At 47.4% G+C, this 21992-nt stretch overlaps 1 protein-coding gene across 1 annotated transcript; it reads right to left on the reverse strand.

The window, feature by feature from the left end:
* Positions 1-5920: 5920 nt before the first annotated feature.
* LOC144597059 (solute carrier family 22 member 2-like) lies at positions 5921-15611 on the reverse strand. The gene is made up of 8 exons (XM_078405972.1): positions 15595-15611; positions 15373-15487; positions 14857-14963; positions 12956-13170; positions 9471-9579; positions 8989-9101; positions 7942-8041; positions 5921-6787 (listed from the first exon to the last, which is right to left on the reverse strand). Exons 1-8 carry the CDS (start codon positions 15609-15611, stop codon positions 6700-6702), a joined length of 864 nt encoding a protein of 287 aa, XP_078262098.1. The 3' UTR covers positions 5921-6699.
* Between the last annotated feature and the right edge of the window lie 6381 nt (positions 15612-21992).

Raw genomic sequence — 21992 nt, forward strand, 5'->3', positions numbered from 1 at the left:
CTCCTGCGTACCATGCCTATCTCACTGCCCCCTGAATGCTAGTATCATATCTCCCTCCACCACCACCCCTGGAAGCACATTCCAGGTGTCCACCACGTTCCGTGTAAGAAAATTGCCCAGCATATCTCCTTTAAACTTTGCTCCTCTCACTTTAAAGCTATGTCCTCTCGTCTTCAACATTTCCAACCTGGGGACAGTACCTGTCAATGGTGGGGAAGTCAGTACCCATGATGGACTGGACAGTGTCCACCACGCTTTGTAGTCTCCTTCGTTCCTGGGTATTCAAAATGCCGAACCATGCCACGATGCAACCAGTCAGCATGCGCTCAACCAGGGTTGCAGTGTTGCTGGAGCTCACCGCAGCGCTGCTCCGGCACCTCTGTAAAAAAATAAATAAATAAACAGCGGGGAATTTACCAGCGGCCACTCCGGCCCCAGTGACAGCTCCGGCACCTAAAAGATTAGCATTGCAACACTGCTCTCAACCATACACCCATAGAAGATCCATAAAGTGTTAAGATCCATAAAATGGTCCTCAACATACTAAATCTCTTCAATCTTCTGAGGAAGTCCAGGCATTGATGAGCTTTCTTCATGATTTGTGAGTTTTCTGGGCACCTTCAAACAGCGGAAATGTAGAAAAGAGGAACTTATATGGTTGTGATATTGTTCTTTCTGCATTACCAGAATTTCCATATCCCTCCATTCCCTGTATATCCATGTGCCTATCCAAAAGCATCTTAAACATTGTATCTGCCTCCACCACCACCTCTGGTAATGCATTCAGGGCACCCATCACTCCACGTGTAAATAAAACGTGCCCTGCACATCTGCTTTAAGCTTTGCACCACTCATCTTAAAGCAATGCCATCATTAAGGTAATCTCCTTCACTCAAAAGGAAAAGTCCCAACGTATCCAATCCCTTCTTATAACAAGCCCCCAAGCCCCGGTAACATCCTAGTGAATCTCTTCTGCACTCTTTCCAACTTTCCAACTTAATCCCACCCTCCCTGTAACGAGGAGACCAGAACTACACAGGGTGCACCAAGTGTAGTCTCACCACACACTTGTACAGCTGCATCATGAAATCCCAAACTTTGTGCGTGATATCCTTCCCAATGAGAAAGGATGTGAGGCATTGGAAAGGGTGCAAAGGAGGTTTACCAGAATGATGCCTGCTTCAGAGAGTATTAGCTACAGGGAGAGGTTGGACAGACTTGGCTTATTTTCTTTAGAACGCCGGAGGTTGAGGGGAGACCTGATAGAAATATATATAAAATTATGAGAGGCATAGACAGTCAGAATCTTTTTATCTGGATGGAAATATCAAATACTAGAGGGCGTAATTTTCAGGTGAGAGGGGCAAAGTTTAAAGGAGATTTGTGGGGCAAATATTTTAACACCGTGTGTGGTGAGTGCCTGTAACACGCTGCCTGGGGTGGTGAAACTTTTAGAAAGGCACATAAATGTGTAGACCTTCATCTGAAAGGTGTATTATAGAGTCTTAAACCCATTCAGCACGGAAACAGGCCCTTTGGCCCAACTTGTCCATACCGATCCCATCTAAGCTGGTCCCATTTGCCCATGGCCGTTTGGCTCATATCCCTCTAAACCTTTTCCATCCAATAACCTATCCAAGTGTCTTTTAAATGATGTTATAGTATCTCCCTCAATTACCTCCTGTGGCAGCTCATTCTATATACTCACCACCATCTGTGTGGAAAAAGTTGCCCTGAAGATTCCTATTAAATCTTGCCCCTCTAACCATAAACCTATGTCTTCTTGTATTTGATTGCCCTACCCTAGGCAAAAGAATCTGTGCATTCACCCTATCTATGAGGTTAAGCCATGAGCCCTGTCATCTCATTGCTGGCTTTCGGTGTTTCCTAGGGTGACAGTGGAGGGCCTTTGGTTTGTCCAGATGCCAAAGGGAGTTACATTATCCAAGGAGTGACCTCGTGGGGCCTCGGTTGCGCGAGGGCGATGAAGCCAGGAGTTTACGTGCGGACATCTTTCTTTATTGACTGGATCGCAGATGTCATACGGGATGGTTAGGTTGGATGCAACAGAGGAACGATCAACGTCCAATGCGTATGCTCAATCAGGTGTCAAATTCTTCCCCTGAAACATTAAATTCCTTTGATCTCACCTTCGGCTTTTACTTTACCAGGAGGTTATAGCACCAGGTGGAGAGAGAGAGGGAGGGAGGGATGGGATCGTGCTTTGATCTGGGGAGGTGATGGGATATCATATTATCAGCAAGTGTTTACTGTTTGTATTCTTTTATCAGCCAAACCTCATATAGAGAGAATCATATAAATTTATATTGAGTATGAAGAAACATCCCAACCAAAAGGTCATCAAAGTTAACTAAAAAGGCAATACGGGGAGAAAAGATGAGGTACGAGGGTAAATTAGCCAATAATATAAAGGAGGATAGCAAAAGTTTTTTTAGGTACGTGAAGAGGAAAAAAATAGTCAAGGCAAATGTGGGTCCCTTGAAGACAGAAGCAGGGGAATTTATTATGGGGAACAAAGAAATGGCAGACGAGTTAAACCGTTACTTTGGATCTGTCTTCACTGAGGAAGATACACACAATCTCCCAAATGTTCTAGGGGCCGGAGAACCTAGGGTGATGGAGGAACTGAAGGAAATCCACATTAGGCAGGAAATGGTTTTGGGTAGACTGATGGGACTGAAGGCTGATAAATCCCCAGGGCCTGATGGTCTGCATCCCAGGGTACTTAAGGAGGTGGCTCTAGAAATAGTGGAAGCATTGGAGATCATTTTGCAATGTTCTATAGATTCAGGATCAGTTCCTGTGGATTGGAGGATAACAAATGTTATCCCACTTTTTAAGAAAGGAGGGAGAGAGAAAACGGGTAATTATAGACCAGTTAGTCTGACATCAGTGGTGGGGAAGATGCTGGAGTCAATTATAAAAGACGAAATTGCTGAGCATTTGGATAGCAGTAACAGGATCATTCCGAGTCAGCATGGATTTACGAAGGGGAAATCATGCTTGACAAATCTACTGGAATTTTTTGAGGATGTAACTAGGAAAATTGACAGGGGAGAGTCAGTGGATGTGGTGTACCTCGACTTTCAGAAAGCCTTCGACAAGGTCCCACATAGGAGATTAGTGGGCAAAATTAGGGCACATGGTATTGGGGGTAGGGTACTGACATGGATAGAAAATTGGTTGACAGACAGAAAGCAAAGAGTGGGGATAATGGGTCCCTTTCGGAATGGGAGGCAGTGACCAGTGGGGTACCGCAAGGTTCGGTGCTGGGACCCCAGCTATTTACGATATACATTAATGACGTAGACGAAGGGATTAGAAGTACCATTAGCAAATTTGCAGATGATACTAAGCTGGGGGGTAGTGTGAATTGTGAGGAAGATGCAATAAGGCTGCAGGGTGACTTAGACAGGTTGTGTGAGTGGGCGGATACATGGCAGATGCAGTTTAATGTAGATAAGTGTGAGGTTATTCACTTTGGAAGTAAGAATAGAAAGGCAGATTATTATCTGAATGGCGTCAAGTTAGGAGGGGGGGGGAGTTCAACGAGATCTGGGTGTCCTAGTGCATCAGTCAATGAAAGGAAGCATGCAGGTACAGCAGGCAGTGAAGAAAGCCAATGGAATGTTGGCCTTCATAACAAGAGGAGTTGAGTTTAGGAGCAAAGAGGTCCTTCTACAGTTGTACCGGGCCCTGGTGAGACCGCACCTGGAGTACTGTGTGCAGTTTTGGTCTCCAAATTTGAGGAAGGATATTCTTGCTATGGAGGGCGTGCAGCGTAGGTTCACTAGGTTAATTCCCGGAATGGCGGGACTGTCGTATGTTGAAAGGCTGGAGCGATTGGGCTTGTATACACTGGAATTTAGAAGGATGAGGGGGGATCTTATTGAAACATATAAGATAATTAGGGGATTGGACACATTAGAGGCAGGAAACATGTTCCCAATGTTGGGGGAGTCCTGGAACAAGGGGCCACAGTTTAAGAATAAGGGGTAGGCCATTTAGAACGGAGATGAGGAAGAACTTTTTCAGTCAGAGAGTGGTGAAGGTGTGGAATTCTCTGCCGCAGAAGGCAGTGGAGGCCAGTTCGTTGGATGCTTTCAAGAGAGAGCTGGATAGTGCTCTTAAGGATAGCGGAGTGAGGGGGTATGGGGAGAAGGCAGGAACGGGGTACTGATTGAGAGTGATCAGCCATGATCGCATTGAATGGCGTTGCTGGCTCGAAGGGCTGAATGGCCTACTCCTGCACCTATTGTCTATTGTCTATTGTCTATTGTCTATTGTCTATTGTCTATTGTCACCTACCCATTTTCTCCAGAGTTGCAGCCTGACCCGCTGGGTTACTCCAGCATCTTGTGTCTGTCTCTTACATAGAGGGACATTGGTATCGGAGGGGCCAGGTTAATAGTGACAGCCTCCCTCAGTGCATGGACTGGATGGTCAATTCGATGCTCGATTTCATTGGCAGGAAACCTCCATCCAGGAATCAAACCTGGATCATGGTTTCTGGAGGAAAAAGTGAATACCAACCACTTTGCAAAGTTACCGCAGCTACACAATGGCACGTGTAAGTTGTGCTCTTCCTTTCCTCTCCAGCCTCCTGGAATGGTAAATAAAGGCAAGTACTCGAACAAAACCAGCTTCCAGCCATGTGATTTTGTGCCTGTTTTCGTGGAGCACTGACACCAGGCAACATCCTGGTGAACCTCCTCTGCAACCTCCCCAACACCTTTGCATTCTTTCCATAACACGGTGACCAGAACTGCTCACAATACTCCGTATGTGTCCGAACCAATGTGTAATACAGCTGCCAAACCCTCCCAGCACCATAGCATGTACTCGTCATTTGGCAGCAGTCCTCAGTACTAGAACAGTGCTGGCTGGATTGTGGGTGATCCTATGTGGACTGCTTCCTGAGGTCATGGCTATCACACAGAGGGTGGTGAGTACATGGAATGAGCTGCCAGAGGAGATAATTGCAGCAGATACTCTCACACTTGGCCCCTAATGCTCGCTGCTATTAAATCAAAATGGGGACCACACCAGCTCTGTTCTGCAAAAGCCAACAAACTTCACATTACTGTCAGCCTTTAAAAATAACTTCAGGGGGATTGCTGGTAGTATTGTAACACCAGATACCAATCCAGCTGAATTTCCAGACCCTGTACTGCTCTGGTTGTTTGCTGAGTAACCCACAAACCACTCTCTCCCCTTTAACACGATGCACTAACATCTTCACAACACTATTTTTGCATTATACAGTAGAGTAGGGTCATAAAGTCATACAGCTTGGAAACAGGCCTTTGGCCTAACTTGCCCATGCTGACCAACATGCCCCATCTACACTAGTTCCACCTGCCTAGGTTTGGCCCTTATCCCTCCAAACCTTCCCTATCTATCTACCTGTTCAAATGTTTCTTAAATGTTGCAATAGTACCTGCCTCAATTACCCCCTCTGGTAACTTGTTCCATATACCCACCACCCTTTGTGTGAAAATGTTGTCCCTCAGGTTCCTATTAAATCTTTCCCTCTTCACCTTAAACCTGTGTCCTCTGGTGCAGTAATAACATCAAACACTTGGATATATTTGCATCAAACTTTAATAAAGTCTGACGTATAAATAAAAGGATAATCCATTCCCTCTATCTAGTTTACATATCAGCAGTGAATCGCAAACTCGGGCAATGTTGAATGAAAATTTGGGGTCAGAGTCATGGGTTGTTTACCCATTGACAGGCATTGCTCTCTCCCATACTTCTCAAGGCAAGAACCCTTGCTTCAAGCTTTTAATCACAGAAGCATAATATTGACAATGCAGGAGAGCCATGGAGCTGTATAGTACCCCCCCCCCCTCCCCCCCCACACCCTCCCCTGTCCATGCCAACCAAGTTGGCAATTTCTGCTGGTCCCATTTACCTGCATTTGGCCCTAGAACCCTCTAAACCCTCCCTATCCATGCATCTGTCCAAATGATTTTTAAAAGTCATATTTGTATCCATTTCCATAGCTCCCCCTGGCAGCTTACTGCAGATGTGGACTAACCTCTGAATGAAAAAGTTGCTCCTGATGTCACTCTTAAATCTCTCTCCTTAAGCCTATGCTCTCTAGTTTGGAATCCTCTAGAGTCATAAAGCATGGAAACAGGACCTTGGCCTAACTTGCCCAGGGCAACCAAGATGCCCCATCTAGACTAGTCCCACCTGCCTGCATTTGGCTCATATCCTTCTAAACCTTTCCCATTCATGTACCTGTCCAAATAAACATCACATATAATGTGGGTTTGAGTTGGTATAACTCTGGTTCTCAATTCACCTACTCTGGGCACGAGGCTTGGTGTGACTACTCGGTCTATTCCTCTCATGAGCTTCTACAGTTCTATAGGACTAAAATGTACAGAGGGTCTGAAGAAGTGTCCCGACCCAAAACATCACCCATCCAAGTTCTTCAGAGATGCTGCCAGACCTGCTGAGTTACTGCAGCACTTTGTGTCTTTTAAGGGTTTAGAGTGATATGGGCCAAATGCAGGCAAATGGGACTATCTCAGAATTGCAACTTGGTTGGCACAGATAAGGTGGGCCGAAGGGCCTGTTTCTGTGCTGTACAAGTCTATGATTGTAATATAGCGGGAAAATGTGAAGCTGACATTGGTGCTGAAGAACAATAGTGCGATCTATTCACGCGTTGTCCCTGGCACTGTGTGTTGGTGTCATTGAGTGAAGAACCACCTTCTGGTAGGTTGTCCTCGAAGAGTTTCTCTTCCACCTGGTGGAACAAGCGGATATTCATTACAAAAACATCAAACCTCGCAGCGCAAGGGAAGGTCAATTGGGAACGGACTTTGCTTTCCAATCCCATCCTCAGCTCAGAGTTCGTGTTGTGGGCAACGTGTGGGGGGTTTCCGCCACCACCATTCTCCCACGCAGTGAGTTCCAACCCCCGCCCCCCCCCCCCCCCCCCCCCTCCCGCCCTCACTGGCTTAGAAACGTTCCTAGTCCTCCATCCACTGTGTTAAATGTTTTCACTGCGCACAATGTTCATTCGTTCACTCGCTCGCTCGGTACAAAACGCCACCCAGCGGCAACTCCTTTAGTCCCTTCAGTATTCTGTCAGTGAGGGAGGTGAAATGTTGAGGCAGAGTCCTCCCTGTTCACTTCCACCCAGCACATTGAATATACCCCCCCCACACCATAGCGTGGACAGGTGGTGGGGACAGGTGCAAGGTGAGGGGTCACGGATGTGGGGTCACAGGTGGTGGGGCAGGTATAAAGTGAGAGGTCACAGGTATGGGGCAAGCATAGGATGTGGGGGTCACAGGTTTGGTTTAGTTTAGTTTAGAGATATTGCGTGGATAAAGGCTCTTCGTCCCACTGAGTCTGCACCGACCATCGATCACCCATACTCTAGTTCTATCCTACAACTAGCAACTACTTACAAAAGCAAATTAACCTACAAGCCTGCACGTCTTTGGTGTTTCCTCCCACCAACCTCTTGTTGGTGGGAGGAAACAAGAGCACCCGGAGTAAACCCACGCAGTCACAGGGAGAACGTATAAACTCCATACAGATAGCACCCATAATCAGTATTGATCTTGGGTCTCTGGCACTGTAAGCAGCAACTCTACTGCTGCATCACTGTGCCACCAGGTGGTAAGGCAGGTGCAAAGTGAGGGGTCACAAGGTGAGGGATCATGAGTGGTGGGGTGGGAGGTGCAGGTCACAAGATGTGGGGTCACCACAAAATACACAGGGTGGTGGTCATCTAGAACGTACTGCCAGGGGTGATGGTGGAGGCAGATACAAAAGGGACATGAATCAAATGCAGGCAGATAAGAGTTGGACTTGGCATGAAGGGCCTGTTCCTGTGCTGTACTGTCCTATGTTCTAGGGTGGGCGAGGGGACATCACTTGGGCACTCACCGGCTGATGTCCTCGATCTCCTCAATGGTGTCGGGCAAAGTCAACCCCTTTGTCTCGGGCAGAAACAGCACCAGGACCCCGGAAACCAGCCCGATCATCCCTGAGAACGGACACAAACAGGGGAAGAGAGAAGACTGCTGATTCAACTCAGTACAACGGGGAATTTGGTGAATCTAGCTGGCGTTTAAAGCTGCAAATCCAAGAAAACTCTCTCGCCACTGGGGAGGCGTGAGGGGTGAGGCGGTGAACCAGGCAGGTAAAGGAGCAGGCAGTGAGGATTACAACCCCTTGGGAAAGGTAGGGCTGAGAGGGAAAGAGAGAGACGTCCGTGCAACAACGCAGACTGCGTACATGGGTACAATAAGCACACACACACTGTTACACACATGCATACACACATACAGTGGTACAGGAACTCACACATAGTCATGTACACTCACACAAACACACACACACACACACACACACACACACACACACAGACAGTAGTACACACAGGCACAGATTCACACAAAGACACATTCACACACAGTCACACGCGGATGGACACATATCTACACACAGACTCATACATGCACGCAAACATGTATATAGATACGTGCAGACACACAAACAAGCTCAGACACACTTCTTCCAAAACATACATATAGACATTCACAGACACACACAGAGGTACAAAGATACACAGCTATTCAATTGCACAGACATATACACATAGAGAAAGATAGATACACATGCACAGAGACATACACAGTCTCACATACATATACTCTCTCACAGACAGACACACATACAAACACTCCCACACACACATACAGGCACATGCATACACACAGTCACACACAGACTCACTCACAGACACACACATAGAGATCCACACACACAACATGGAAGACACCAACAGAGCAACAAAAAAGCCCCTTCAGTTTCCAGCTCCATTGACGGGTTGTCAGTTTTGGGGAACGGCAGTGAATGGGATCGGTCTGACACCCTCACCCCGCACCCTGTACAAGGAGAGCCATTTGCTTCCCACCGCAGGCAACTCACCAAAAACCACGAGCGGCATCTGCACCGAGAGGGCAGCCAGCCTGAACACGAGGAACGGGCAGAGGATGCCACCGAGGTCCAACAACGAGGCGCACACCGACACACCGAAGCTCCTGCTGTGACAACCACCTCTGGTTAGTTTAGAGATGCATCATAGAAACAGGCCCATCGGCCCACTGAATCCACACTGACCATCGATCACCCATTCACACTAGTTCTATGCTATCCCACTTTCTCATCAATTCCCAACACACTAGGGGCAATTTACAGAGGCCATTTAAACTACAAACCTGCACATCTTTGGGATGTGTGGAATATCCACTCTTTAATTAACCTCAAATCCAAGTTAGGATGAAAGGTCTTCATCCTGAAACGTTGACCCTGTTTCTCCCGCCACATATGCTGCCCGACCTGCTGAGCATTTTCGGTGCTTTCTTATTTTGTTGCAGATTCCCAGCATCTGCGATATTTGTAGTTCTTACCGCAAGTAAGTGGGGTACAGCTCTGTGTTTACGAAGCACACCATCTCCATGGTAATAGTTATGCCCAGCCTGCCCAAGGACGTGACCACAGTCTTCAGCCAGCGGAGATCTACAATGGAAGAAATATCACCAATTCACAAAATGTCCTGCCTCCCAATAAACCTCAGAATATCGCAAGCTACCTTTTGACCATAAGATATAGGAGCAGAATTAGGCCATTCGGCCTATCGTGTCTTCTCCGTCATTTGATCGTAGCTGATCTATTTTTCCCTCTCAACCCCATTCTCTTGCCCTCTCCCCGTAACCTTTGATGATTATCAAGAATTTATCAATCCCTGCTTTAAAATACCCAATGTCAGCCTCCACCACCATCTGTGGCAATGAATTCCGCAGATTGACCATCATCTGGCGAAAGAAATTCTCCTTCATCTCCATTTCATTCCAAGATTACGGCTCATTTCATGAGATAAATCATAACCTCTCTTCCTTGTCAGAAATTGAGGGGAGACATGACAAAAGTATATAAAGTTGTGAGAGGCGTAGATAGGGTAAGCATCAAAACCTTTCTCAGGGTGGAAATGTCAAATACTGGAGGGCATAACTTTAAGGTAAGAGAGGAAAAGTTTAAAGGAGATGTGCAGGGCAAATTTACACACAGAGAGCGGTGAGTGTCTGGAACACGCTGCTGGCAGTGGTGGAGGCAGATATGATAGATTGAGAGACTTTTGGAAAAGCACATGTATATGCAAGGAATGGAGGGATATGGATTATGTGCAGGCAGATAAGAGTTTGGATGAACATGGCATCATGTTCGGCATGGTGATTGTGGGCCGAAGGGCCTGTTCCTGTGCTGTACTGTTCTATGTTCTATGTTCTCTTGCTTATCAAGAATCCCTCTGACTTAAAAATATTCAAGGGGTCTGCTTCCACCGGCTTTTCAGGAACGGAGTTTCAAAGACTTGCGACCCTCTGACTCACGGTAATTATCGTATTTGCCTCCACCACCATCTCTGGCAGCGCGCTCCAGGCGCACACACCCTCTTTATGTATAACAATCTTGCCCCGCACATATATCCTTTAAATTTGGCTCCTCCCACCTTAAAGCTATGCCCTCTAGTATTTGATGTTTCCATCCTGATTCTCTGCACTTGTCTACGCCTCACATAATTCTATAAACTTCTATCAGGTCTCCCCTCAACTTTGTGAGAAAGAAAAGTTGTGATTTGTCTCTTCAGTGGGCAACTCCTTTGAAACAGGAAGGTCCTGTCCCGAGATGTCACCCATCCTTTTTCTCCAAAGATGCTGCCTGACCCGTTGAGTTACTCTAGCACTTTGTGTCTATCTCCTGTGATGTCTAAAACTAGATACTCCCACAAGAGGAAAGTCCTCTCCACATCCACCCTGTCAAGACCCTTCAGGAATTTTATGTTTAAAATCAAGTTTCCTATTAAACTTCCAGGAATACAAGGCTATCCTGTTCAACCTTTCCCCATCCAAGTGTTACGCTGGTGAACCTTCTCTGAATTACTTCTAATTCATCAACATCCTTCCTGAAATAAGACGACTGATTCCCTCCACAGTAATGTGATGTCACCTATGCCCTGTACATCTGTACAATTTGCAAAAAATTGATAAATGAATAGATTTACCATAGGTATAAGGTTCCAAGATTCCTTAGATTCCAAGATTAAGGAATACTGATCAAAGGAATGCGACAAGTTAGATAAAAACATAGAAAAATGGGTGCAGGAGTAGGCTATTCGACCCTTTGAGCCAGCACTGCCATTCAATATGATCACGGCTGATCATCTAAAATTAGTATCCCGTTCCTGCTTTTCCTCCATATCCCTTGATTCCTTTAGCCCTAAGAGCTCAATCTAATTCTCTCTTGAAAATATCCAGTGAATTAGTCTCCACTGCCTTCTGTGGCAGAGAATTCCACAGATTCACAACTCTCTGGGTGAAACAGTTTTCCTCATCACAGTGCTAAATGGCCCACCACTTATTCTTAAACGGTGACCCCTAGTTCTGGACTCCATCAACATCGGGAACATTTTTTGCTGCATCTAGCCAGTCCAATCCTTTAAGAATTTTATATGTTTCTATAAGATCTTCTCTCATCCTTCTAAATTCCAGTGAATACAAGCCCAGTCAACACATTCTTTCATCATATGTCAGTCTCGCCATCCCGGGAATTAACCGGGTGAACCTACGCTGGTTATTGAGGTTAACCTCAAAAGCAAGAATGTCCTTCCTCAAATTAGGAGACCAAAATTGCTCCAGGTGCAGTCTCACCTGGGCCCTGTACAACTGCAGTAGAAGGGTCTCGACCCAAAACGTCACCCATTCCTTCTCTCCAGAGATGCTGCCTGACCCATTGAGTTACTCCAGTATTTTGTGTTTACCTGCAGTAGGACCTCCTTCCTCCTAAACTCAAATCCCCTTGCAATGAAGGCCAACATGCCATTAGCTTTCTTCACGGCCTGCTGTACCTGCATGCTTACTTTCAATGACTGATGTACGAGCACACTCAGATCTTATTGCACCTCCCCTTTTCCTAATCTGACACCATTCAGATAATAATCTGCCTTCCTATTCTTGCCACCAAAGTGGATAACCTCACATTTATCCACATTATACTGAAACTGCCATGCATCTGCCCACTCACCCAACCTATCCAAGTCACCCTGCAGCCTCATAGCATCCTCTTCGCAGCTCACACTGCCACTCAGCTTTGTGTCATCCGCAAACTTGGAGATGTCACGTTTAATTCCCTCATCTAAATTATTAATATATATTGTAAATAACTGGGGTCCCAACACCGAACTTTGCGGCACCGCACTAGTCACAGATGTAAAGGAACGAAGGTGGGGAAGAGGAATAGGACCAGGTGTTGCAGGGGAAAGTGACCGGGAGACGATGGGTTGGGTGGGAAGGGATGAGCGAACCAAGGAGTTGCAGGGAGACGTAACAAGGTCCAGTTCTCTCCAGTTCAGGATTTGTGGTTTACAAAGATGGACACGAGAGCTACAGGCCACATATTTTCAAACATCTGGATATGCAGGGATTGGAGGGCATGGATCATGTGCAGGCAGAAGCGATTAGTTGAACCAGCATCAGTTTCTGCACACACATAGAGGGCCAAAGGGACTGTTCCTGTGCTGTGCAGTTCCATGCTCTACGCTCTATTCTCTACGCTCCATGTTCTATGCTCTACAGAAGATGTTCTATGCTCTACGCTTTGTTCTTCATTTTACACTCTACGTTCTCCACTCCATGTTTTCTGTTCTATGCTTTATGCTGTAGGTTTTACGCTCTACACTATGTTCTATGCTCTACACTCTATGCTCTATGCTCTACGCTCTACGCTCTACGCTCTACACTCTATGCTCTATGCTCTGCTCTATCACACGTATCCCCTTCATTGACTGGTGCCTCCTGATCCTCATCAGCCTGAACGGTCCCACAGTCCCAGGGGTACTTGCTCTCGGGTATGAAGGCTGCGATCAGGCAGGATGCCCCCGACAGGAGCCCTCCGGCAGCGAAGGGGAGGCGGCGCCCAATCCTCTCGATGACCAGAAATACAATGATCGAGGCCGGGATTTCCGCGGCTCCGGAGATGAAGAAGTCAAGGTAGATGTTTCCACCCAGCGTCCCCAAGCGCATGACCAGCCCTTGGTAGACCAGGGCGCCGGCAAACCTGCAGGGCAGAGCAGACCTTTGGTAAGTCACATCCGCTGACGACACTCTGCTACTTTACACTGGTTGTTGATTTGAAAATTATGTCACGTTAGACTAACCAAGGTAGAACACAGAGGGATACATTTTACTATAGTTTTCTAGGCTCCGTTTTTTTGCTCTTCAGGTATGTTACCATGATATTGGTTTCTAGAGTAATTAGAGTCATACGGTATGGAAACAGGCCCTTCGGTCCAACTTGCCTACCCCAACCAACATGTCCCATCTACACCAGTGCCACCTGCCTGTGTTTGGCCCATATCTCTCTAAACCTGTTCTATCCATGTACTTGTCTAAATGTTTCTTAAACAATGTGATAGTACGTGCCACAACTACCTCCTTTGGCAGCTCCATCCATACACCCTTTGTGTAAAAAAGTTACCTCTCATGTTCCTATTAAACATGGTTTATTAGGTTGAAACAATGCTGATGCTGCTTTACCAAGGAAAGACACACAGCTGGAGGAACTCAACGGGTCAGGCAGCATCCCTGGTGTTGGGACCCTTCTTCAGATGGATGTTCTCCAGGGATCCTGTTCGACTTGCTGTTACTCTGGCACTTTGTGCCCTTCACACAAAGGGTAGTTGGTATCAGGAAGGAGCTGGTTTCCACCCGTCTGAAGAATGATCCATCAGGTTCAAGAACAGCTTCGTCCCAGCAACCATCTCTTGAACAGTGCACAACACTAACCTCAGCAGCTATGATCTTCCATACACTGTCTTTGGTTGCACTACAGACTTACATTTTGCACTATTGTAGTTACTTAGTATTTCAGTCATTAATTTATTGTATTATTGTTATATTTATCTGTATGTTATTATATTTACCGACCTGTTAAACTGCAGCAAGTAAGAATTTCATTCTTCCATTGTCAGTACATATGACAATTACACACTCTTGGCTTGACTCGTGATTGAAATTGAAATTGAGTGAAAGATACAGCAGGGAAACAGGTCCTTCGGTCCATAGAGTCTAGGCCGACCATCGATCACCCGTACACACCAGTTCTTTGTTATCTGACTTTCGCATCCACTCCCTACACACTAGAGACAATTTTACAGAGGCCAATGTGACCTACAAACCCGGACGTCTCTGGGATGTGCTAGTTAAACTGAGCATCCAAGGGAAACTGCGAGGTCACAGGAAGAAGGTGCAAACTCCACACATAGATAGCATTCCAGATTTGGATTGAACACGTGCTTTAATTTTAAATTTTATAGTTTTAGAGATACAGCGTGGAAAGAGGCCCTTCAACTCACCGAGTCTGCGCAAATCAGCAATCACCCATTTACTAGTTCTATCCTACAAACTAGGGACAATGTCCCCAAGCCAATTAACCTACAAACCTGCACGCCTTTGGAGTGTGGGAGGAAACCAGAGCACCCGAAGAAAACCCACATGGTCACAGGGAGAATGTACAAACTCTATTCAGACAGCATCCGTGGTTGGGATTGAACCCGGGTCTCTGGCACTGTGAGGCAGCAGCCTCTGTGCAGCCTGTGCCACTGTGCCTGTGCCTGTGCCACTGTGCAGCCCTATGATCTTATAGATGTGCCACTGTGCTGCCCATGTGGCCGAGTGGCCTCCTCCTGCTCCAAATCCCGCCCGCCGTGTGGGGACAGACGGTGTGAACCATAGTCAGCCTCACCAGTTTATCATCAGAATCAGAGTGTGTTTCCTCATCCTTGGAGTCCTAACCAGGTCCAGCAGGGTCGGACGGGTCACCTCTCCATCCCTCTCCTCCATGGTAACAGTCTGCAGAGACACAGAAGCTCAGGTAACACTGGAGCGGCCGGGCAAGGGTAGACCTCCCCGGAGCACTGACTTGTCCCACCACCCAGCGACAGGTTTGACCTTGCAGGACGGTTTGACTCCACATGAAGCTGGCACCCTCTGGCTCGCTACCCACCAGCCCCAACAACAGCCTCGCCATGCATGGCGGAGCCCAGGCCATCCCTGGAAGGTGGAGCTGGATGTCTCGTCACCCCTGGACATAGAGGGATACAGCATGGAAACAGGCCCTTCTGCCCAACTTGCCCAAGATGCCCCATCTACACTAGACTAGATGGGCTTGCGTTGATGATGATGGGTGCAGGGCTGGGAGCCACCAATCGCGGGGAAGGTCCCTGGGGTAGGATGGGCATTGCCCCAGCATCCCAGTCACCTGGGCCGTGGGCGACCAACGAGCACCGTTCCTCGCCGCCACCTGCCGGAGAATCCGAAACGCCTCCGCTTCCTTCCGTCGGGACATCATCCACCGGGGAGACTCGGGGATCAGCCTGGCAATGGGAACGTGGGCAGTTATCCGGGGCGGGAGCATGGCACCAAGTGACCAATCACTACAGCAGAGATTACCAGCTGCAACCTGTCACACACCAAGCATTACCAGTGGTAACCAGTCATTGCTAACCATAACCAGTCATCCTCACCAATCATTCAACAGATATTATCAGCGGTAACTACCTACCCAAACCACACATTCACCCAGCACTATAATTAGTAACAATATAGCCCTCCTCCTATGCTACCAGTAGTAACGCCCCTGGCCTGGTTACTAGTAGAAATGCCCCTCCCCTGGTTACCACTAGTAATGCCCTTTGCTCGGTTACCAGTAGTAATGTCCCTCTTCCCGGTTACCAATAGTAATGCCTCTCCCCCTGGTCATCACCTCTCCTCCCAGTTATCAGTAGCTCAGCTGACCCCACCCCCCATGAACAGGAACATCATCCCCAAACTGAAGCACATCTGGTTGAGGATTCCCGCTCGCTTCCTCTGCTCCGAAACCACCAGCTCCGTCACTGTAACATAAGCCAAGAATGGGTGAGGAAGAGGCCTTGGTGAGGCCATGCCTGGGACACTATAGACACAAGGAACTACAGATGCTGGCTTATAAAAAAAGACATTATGTGCCGGATATTCTGCACTCTATCTTCCCATTTGCTCTACCTATTGTACTTGAGTTTGAACTGATTTTAACTATGTATGGTATACAGTATCTGATCTGTTTGGATAGCATGTACAACAAGCTTTTCACTGTACCTTGGAACATGTGACAATGATAACAATAAACCTACACCTTCCTGCATATTCATTATTGAAATACAAGCCTACCATTCTCCATGACTTCTCATGAAGTCCAACCTTTGACCAAAGCGGAAACCTACCTCGGTTACAATGCTGGAGATCGAACCATTTTCAAAAACCCATCCGTCCCGGCACCTTGTCAGAGGAAGATCTTGAGAACGATTCCAGGAGAAGGGAAGTGGATTTTCACAGCTGACGGAGGAATTCCAGACCACGTCGAACCTCTCGCACTGACTGTACGGGGAGCTCCCGGCGCGGCTCGCGGGCAGCGTGAAGTTCTTCTCCTGCTCCAGGGACCAGTTGCATTTGTCCTTGAGTGCGGACACCCCGGGACTCCTGCACCAATGGTCGGGAGTGACGGCCAGGAACACAAAGCCAAGGTACAGCCAGGAGAAGATGGCCGAGGTCAGGTATATCAGGAGGAACACTCTTCTCTGGTATGGGCCAAAGCCTCCCACTTCTACCAGGATATCGTCGAACGTGGCTATGACAAAGGGGAGTCGAACGCCCAGCCAGGGTAGCGTTGTCCACCCACAGACCTCCTCACCGACACGCCACAAGTGGCCTGTTTTCACACAAATATCGGGAGAGCAAAGGTCTACAAATTAACGGTGTAAATCGCTGGGTTATTCTAGTTAATAAGTGAATGGGGCAGCTACTTGCTGTGTTAAGGAAGGGCAGGTTAGGTCAGACATCCAAACAAACAAGTTACAATCACTTTTCAATAGCCTCAGAATAAAAGGACGTACCTTTAGAAAGGAGATGAGGAGGAATTTATTTTGTCAGAGGGTGGTGAATCTGTGGAATTTATTGCCACAGACAGTTGTGGAGGCCAAGTCAATGGATATTTTAAGGCAGATATTGATAGATTCTTGATTAGTACGGGTGTCAGGGGTTATGGGGAGAAGGCAGGGGAATGGGGTTGAGTGGGAAAGATAAATCAGCCATGATTGAATGGCAGAGTAGACTTGATGAGCCAAATGGCCTAATTCTGCTCCTATGACAATTAACTAAACTAAACTAAAAAGCCTCTGCAAATGCTTCTGTATCCGTGAGCAATGTATTGGGGGATGTCAGCAATGGAGGTTATAGACAATGAGAGGGTGGCCAAATTATCTTTCAACAACAGCACTGACCTATAAATGCACCCCTTGGAAAAATGCATTGAACGAATTCAGGTAATTAGTTCTGGAGAGCTGCACTGTAGAGCAACAGCAAGATTTGATTATAAGATGACTTAATAAAACCCAAAGGTTATTTTTCTTGTCGGCTCCAACTTACCACCCAAAGGTTCCAAACTTTGCAAAGAATTTGACACGAAAGTTAATATTCATGCTCCTTTAAAAAAAAATTCCACCGATGAATCATTCTGATAAAATCTGGAAGTGCTGGTCAGCTGATACAATGGCACAGCTGGTAGAGCTGCTGCCTCACAACTCCAGGGTCCCAGGTTCAATCCTGACCTCCGATGCTGGGTTTGAGGAGTTTGCAGAGACAACGGGTGCTGTCTATATGGAGTTTGTACGTTCTCCCCATGACTGAGGTTTTCTCCGGGAGCTCCGGTTTCCTCCCACATTCCAAAGATGTACAGGTTTGAAGGTTAATTGGCTTCAGTAAGAATTGTAAATTGTCCTTAGTTTGTAGGATAGTGTATGATGATCGCTGGTCGGCGTGGACTCAGTGGGCCGAAAGGTCTGTTTCTGCACTGTATTTCTGCACTGTAAACTAAACTATTGACTCCCCTAAAACATATATTCCTTCCTCTGGCTTCACATTTCACACTTCATTTCTCACAGCTTTTACTCTTCTCTTCATCTCTAGCCTTTGTCCACCCATCTAATAATCACCCCCCTTTCCACCCCTTCACCTGTATCCACCTATCACTCACCAGGCACCTGTCTTTTCCAGTTTTCACCCCCTACTATGATCAGTCTGAAGAAGGGTCTGGACCCAAAATGTCACATGTCCATGTTCTCAGGAGATGCTGCCAGACCTGCTTAGTTAAGGGCCTGTCCCACTTAGGCGATTTTAAGGCGACTGGGCTGTCGCCGAACGTTTGCCGGGGTGTTACGGGCATGATCGTGAGGAGTCTAAGTGCCCTGTGAGAAAAGTGCGAGTCTTTGGCTGCAAGTCTTAGGTGAGGAGGCTGAGGTGAGGAGGTTACACTTGTTTTTGAGCCTGATTTGTTTTTAGCCAATAAAGTAATGGCAGATAAGTTGGTGCAGTGTGTTTCCTGCAGGATGTGGGAAGGTAGGGACACCGCTGGAGCTTCTGGGAGTTACACCTGCAAGAACTGTGTCCAGGTGCAGCTCCTGAATGGACATGTGGTTGAGTTGGAAAAGCAGCTGGATGACCTCTGGGCCATCCGGAAATGCGAGAGTTTCCTGGACAGGACCTACTGTGAGGCTGTCACGCCAAGGGTCCAGGTCGAGCGAAGGTGGGAGACCGTTTCAGGGGGGAGTGGACGTGGACTACAGGAGACCCTGGTGGCTGTGCCTATTGCAAACAGGTACACCCTCTTGGGAGCTGTCGGGGCAGAAGACTCTTCCAGTCCAAGCGGCGGACAAGTTGGCGGCTCTAATCCAGGCAAGGAGACTCGACCGGGGAGACCGACGTCAGGAAGAGCCATAGTAGTGGGTGACTCCATTGTCCAAGGTACGGACAGTAGATTCTGTGGCGGCAGGCGGGACTTGAGGATGGTCTGTTGCTTCCCTGGTGCCAGGGTTCAAGACATCACGGACCGGCTTCAGAACATCCTAGCGAGGGAAGGCGATCAACCGGAAGTAGTTGTGCACGTGGGCACGAATGACGTCGGGAGGAAGAAGAAGGAGATACTGCAACGTGTTTAGAGAGTTAGGAAGAAGACTGAGAAGTAGGACGTTGAGGGTGATTATCTCTGGACTGCTACCTGTACCTCGTGCTAGTGAGGGCAAGAACACAGAGATCGGGGACATGAATGTATGGCTGAGGGGCTGGTGCAGGGAGAAGGGATTTAGATTTCTGGACCACTGGGATCTCTTCTGGGGTAGGAGTGACCTGTACAAAAGGGACTGGTTGCACCTTAACAGCAGGGGGACCAACATTCTGGCAGGCAGGTTTGCTAGTGCTACACGTGTGGCTTTAAACTAAGTAGTGGGGGGGGGAAAGGGTTGACAAATTGGGAATATGAAGATGGAGTTAAAGGGGAAGCGAATACAGGATAAATTGTAAAGGACTCTCGAATAAATGGGAAGGGAAGTTCTAGATGGGATAAGAGAGTAAGGTCAGGGCCAATTGTGACCGGTGTGAGAGGGGAGGTGAATTCTGAATTTAAAGTGTTGTATTTAAATGCGCAAAATATAAAAAATAAAGTGGATGAGCTTGAGGCTCAGTTAGACATTGGCAAGTATGATGTTGTGGGAATCACAGAGACATGGCTACAAGAGGACTAGGGCTGGGATCTGAATATTCAGGGGTACACAACGTATAGAAAAGACAGACAGGTGGGCAGAGGGGGTGGGGTCGCTCTGCTGGTAAGGAATGATATTCACTCCCTTGCAAGGGGTGACATAGAATCAGAAGATGTAGAATCAGTATGCATAGAAATTAGGAATAGTAAGGGTAAAAAGACCCTAATGGGAGTTATCTACAGGCCCCCAAACAGTAGCCTCGGCATAGGGTGAAAGTTAAATCTAGAGCTAAAATTTGCATGTCGCAAATGTAATGCTACGGTGGTTATGGGAGATTTCAACATGCAGGTAGACTGGGAAAATCAGGTTGGTAATGGAGCCCAGGAAAGAGAGTTTGTGGAGTGCCTCTGAGATGGATTCTTAGAACAGCTTGTACTGGAGCCTACCAGGGAGAAGGCAATTCTGGATTTAGTGTTGTGTAATGAACCTGATCTGATAAGGGGACTCGAGGTAAACGAGCCATTAGGAGGCAGTGATCACAATATGATGAATATTCAGGGGGGGAGAGGGGGGGTGGAGAGGGGGGGAGAGGGGGGAGAGGGGTGGGAGGGGGGAGAGGGGGGGGAGAGAGGGGGGGAAGGGGGGGAAGGGGGGGGGAAGGGGGGGAGGGGGGGGGAGGGGGGGGAAGGGGGGGGAAGGGGGGGGGAGGGGGGGGGGAGGGGGGGGGGAGGGGGGGGGAGAGGGGGGGGGGAGAGGGGGGGGAGAGATTGATTTTGTAAGAAGGCAGCAAGCTACAGTTTTGATTTAACTACCTGTTTTGGTTTTGTGTACCTGTCTGCAAACAATTAAGTTTACCTGTTTTTGGAAAAGACTAAATATATGGAATTTAAGTTTGAAAACAAGAACTTTTCTGTCTTCATTTCCGGCACCCACACCTCCCAACCTTCAAGAGAAAAGCTCCCGACCTCTCAAGACATCACAATACAAAGTACTGGAGTAACTCAGCGGGTCAGGCAGCATCACTGGAGAACATGGATAAATTACGCTTTGGGTCGGTACCCTGTGATGTTTTGTGTCGAGACTCTTTTTCTGAAGAAGGGTCTTGACCCGAAACGTCACCTGTCTATGTTCTTCCGAGATGCTCCCTAACCTGCTGAGTTATTCCAGCACTTTGTGTCTTGTTTTGTAAACCAGCATCTCCAGTTCTTAGTATGCACTGTCAAAATCATGCCACCCCAACTCACTGCTTAGAACATTGAAAAGTACAGCACCGGAACAGGTCCTTCATCCCACAAAGCTATGCTGAACATGATAAACTAATCTCATCTCCCTGTATGTGATCCATATCTCTCCATTCCCTGCTTATATGATTCTTTGGGAAAAATACTAAGCACATTCTTCAATCAAAATAATGACAATGTGAATGTAACTCCCATTGCAAAACGTGTTCCTCTGCTAAGCATGACCCACATTACTCGTTCAATGAATTATATAGGTGCATCGCAAAGTTTGTCATAAGTTCAACCATTGTTTTTAATCTACCTGACAGTGTAGGCGTTTTGAAAATTGGGACTGAGAGATAACTTTGCAATGTTGGATTTGTTGACGTTCAGACCATGAGATCTGCATTCTCTGTGAGGCCTGGACTATGAGATGTATTCCATTTAGTAGTTTGCAACAAGGAGCATAGATAAGTGTTCACCTGTGCATGGTATTCCAGGCAACTCGTGGTAGCAGCTGTGTAATTGGTTGTTGTGGCTCAACTCATAGCTCTTAACGGGGAGACTAACTGCGGCTATAAATATATATACAATCATACAGCATTGAAATATGCTCTTCAGCCTCACTTGTCCATGCCACTTAAAATGCTCCATCTACGCTAACTGGATCAAGGCATGGGTGGAATGGGCCTCTGGAGGTCCTGCAGTAGCCTGGGGCTCGATTGGATCAGACGCAACTCCAAGAGGCCGAGCAAGCAGATCGGACGCAGTCCCAGGCAAAAAATCATGATGTATGACTCTTTAGCTACCTATATCCCCTTCAGATCGTTCACCTTGTTGTGGTGAAGAGGCTTGCATACCCCCATGATTCCGAGAGCGATGCTGTCGGAAGCACTAGCTTCTGGTAGGGCCACCCAAGATGAGGATGAGGGTCCAGACTAAGAATGATCCAACTTACAAGACCTCAACAGCAGACCAGGTGGACAAAGTTATCTTGAAATCAACGGCTGTGAAGGCGGATGAAGGCTGCAACAGATCTATCAGCTCCAATCATCTTGGTTCCCTTGCCATTGGAATTAGTTGCTTGGTTT

Source organism: Rhinoraja longicauda, chromosome 9 (genome assembly GCF_053455715.1).
Source record: "Rhinoraja longicauda isolate Sanriku21f chromosome 9, sRhiLon1.1, whole genome shotgun sequence".
In the NCBI taxonomy this organism is placed as follows: Eukaryota; Metazoa; Chordata; class Chondrichthyes; order Rajiformes; family Arhynchobatidae; genus Rhinoraja; species Rhinoraja longicauda.

Bases quoted from the DNA above. Each gene is read 5' to 3' on its own strand.
- LOC144597059 (XM_078405972.1), bottom strand. The intron at 13,171-14,856 runs GTGAGGCTGACT...TCTGCCCTGCAG, and splicing joins CTGATTCTGATGATAAACTG to GTTTGCCGGCGCCCTGGTCT. The intron at 9,580-12,955 runs GCAAGTACCCCT...CTTCCATTGTAG, and splicing joins CGCAGCCTTCATACCCGAGA to ATCTCCGCTGGCTGAAGACT.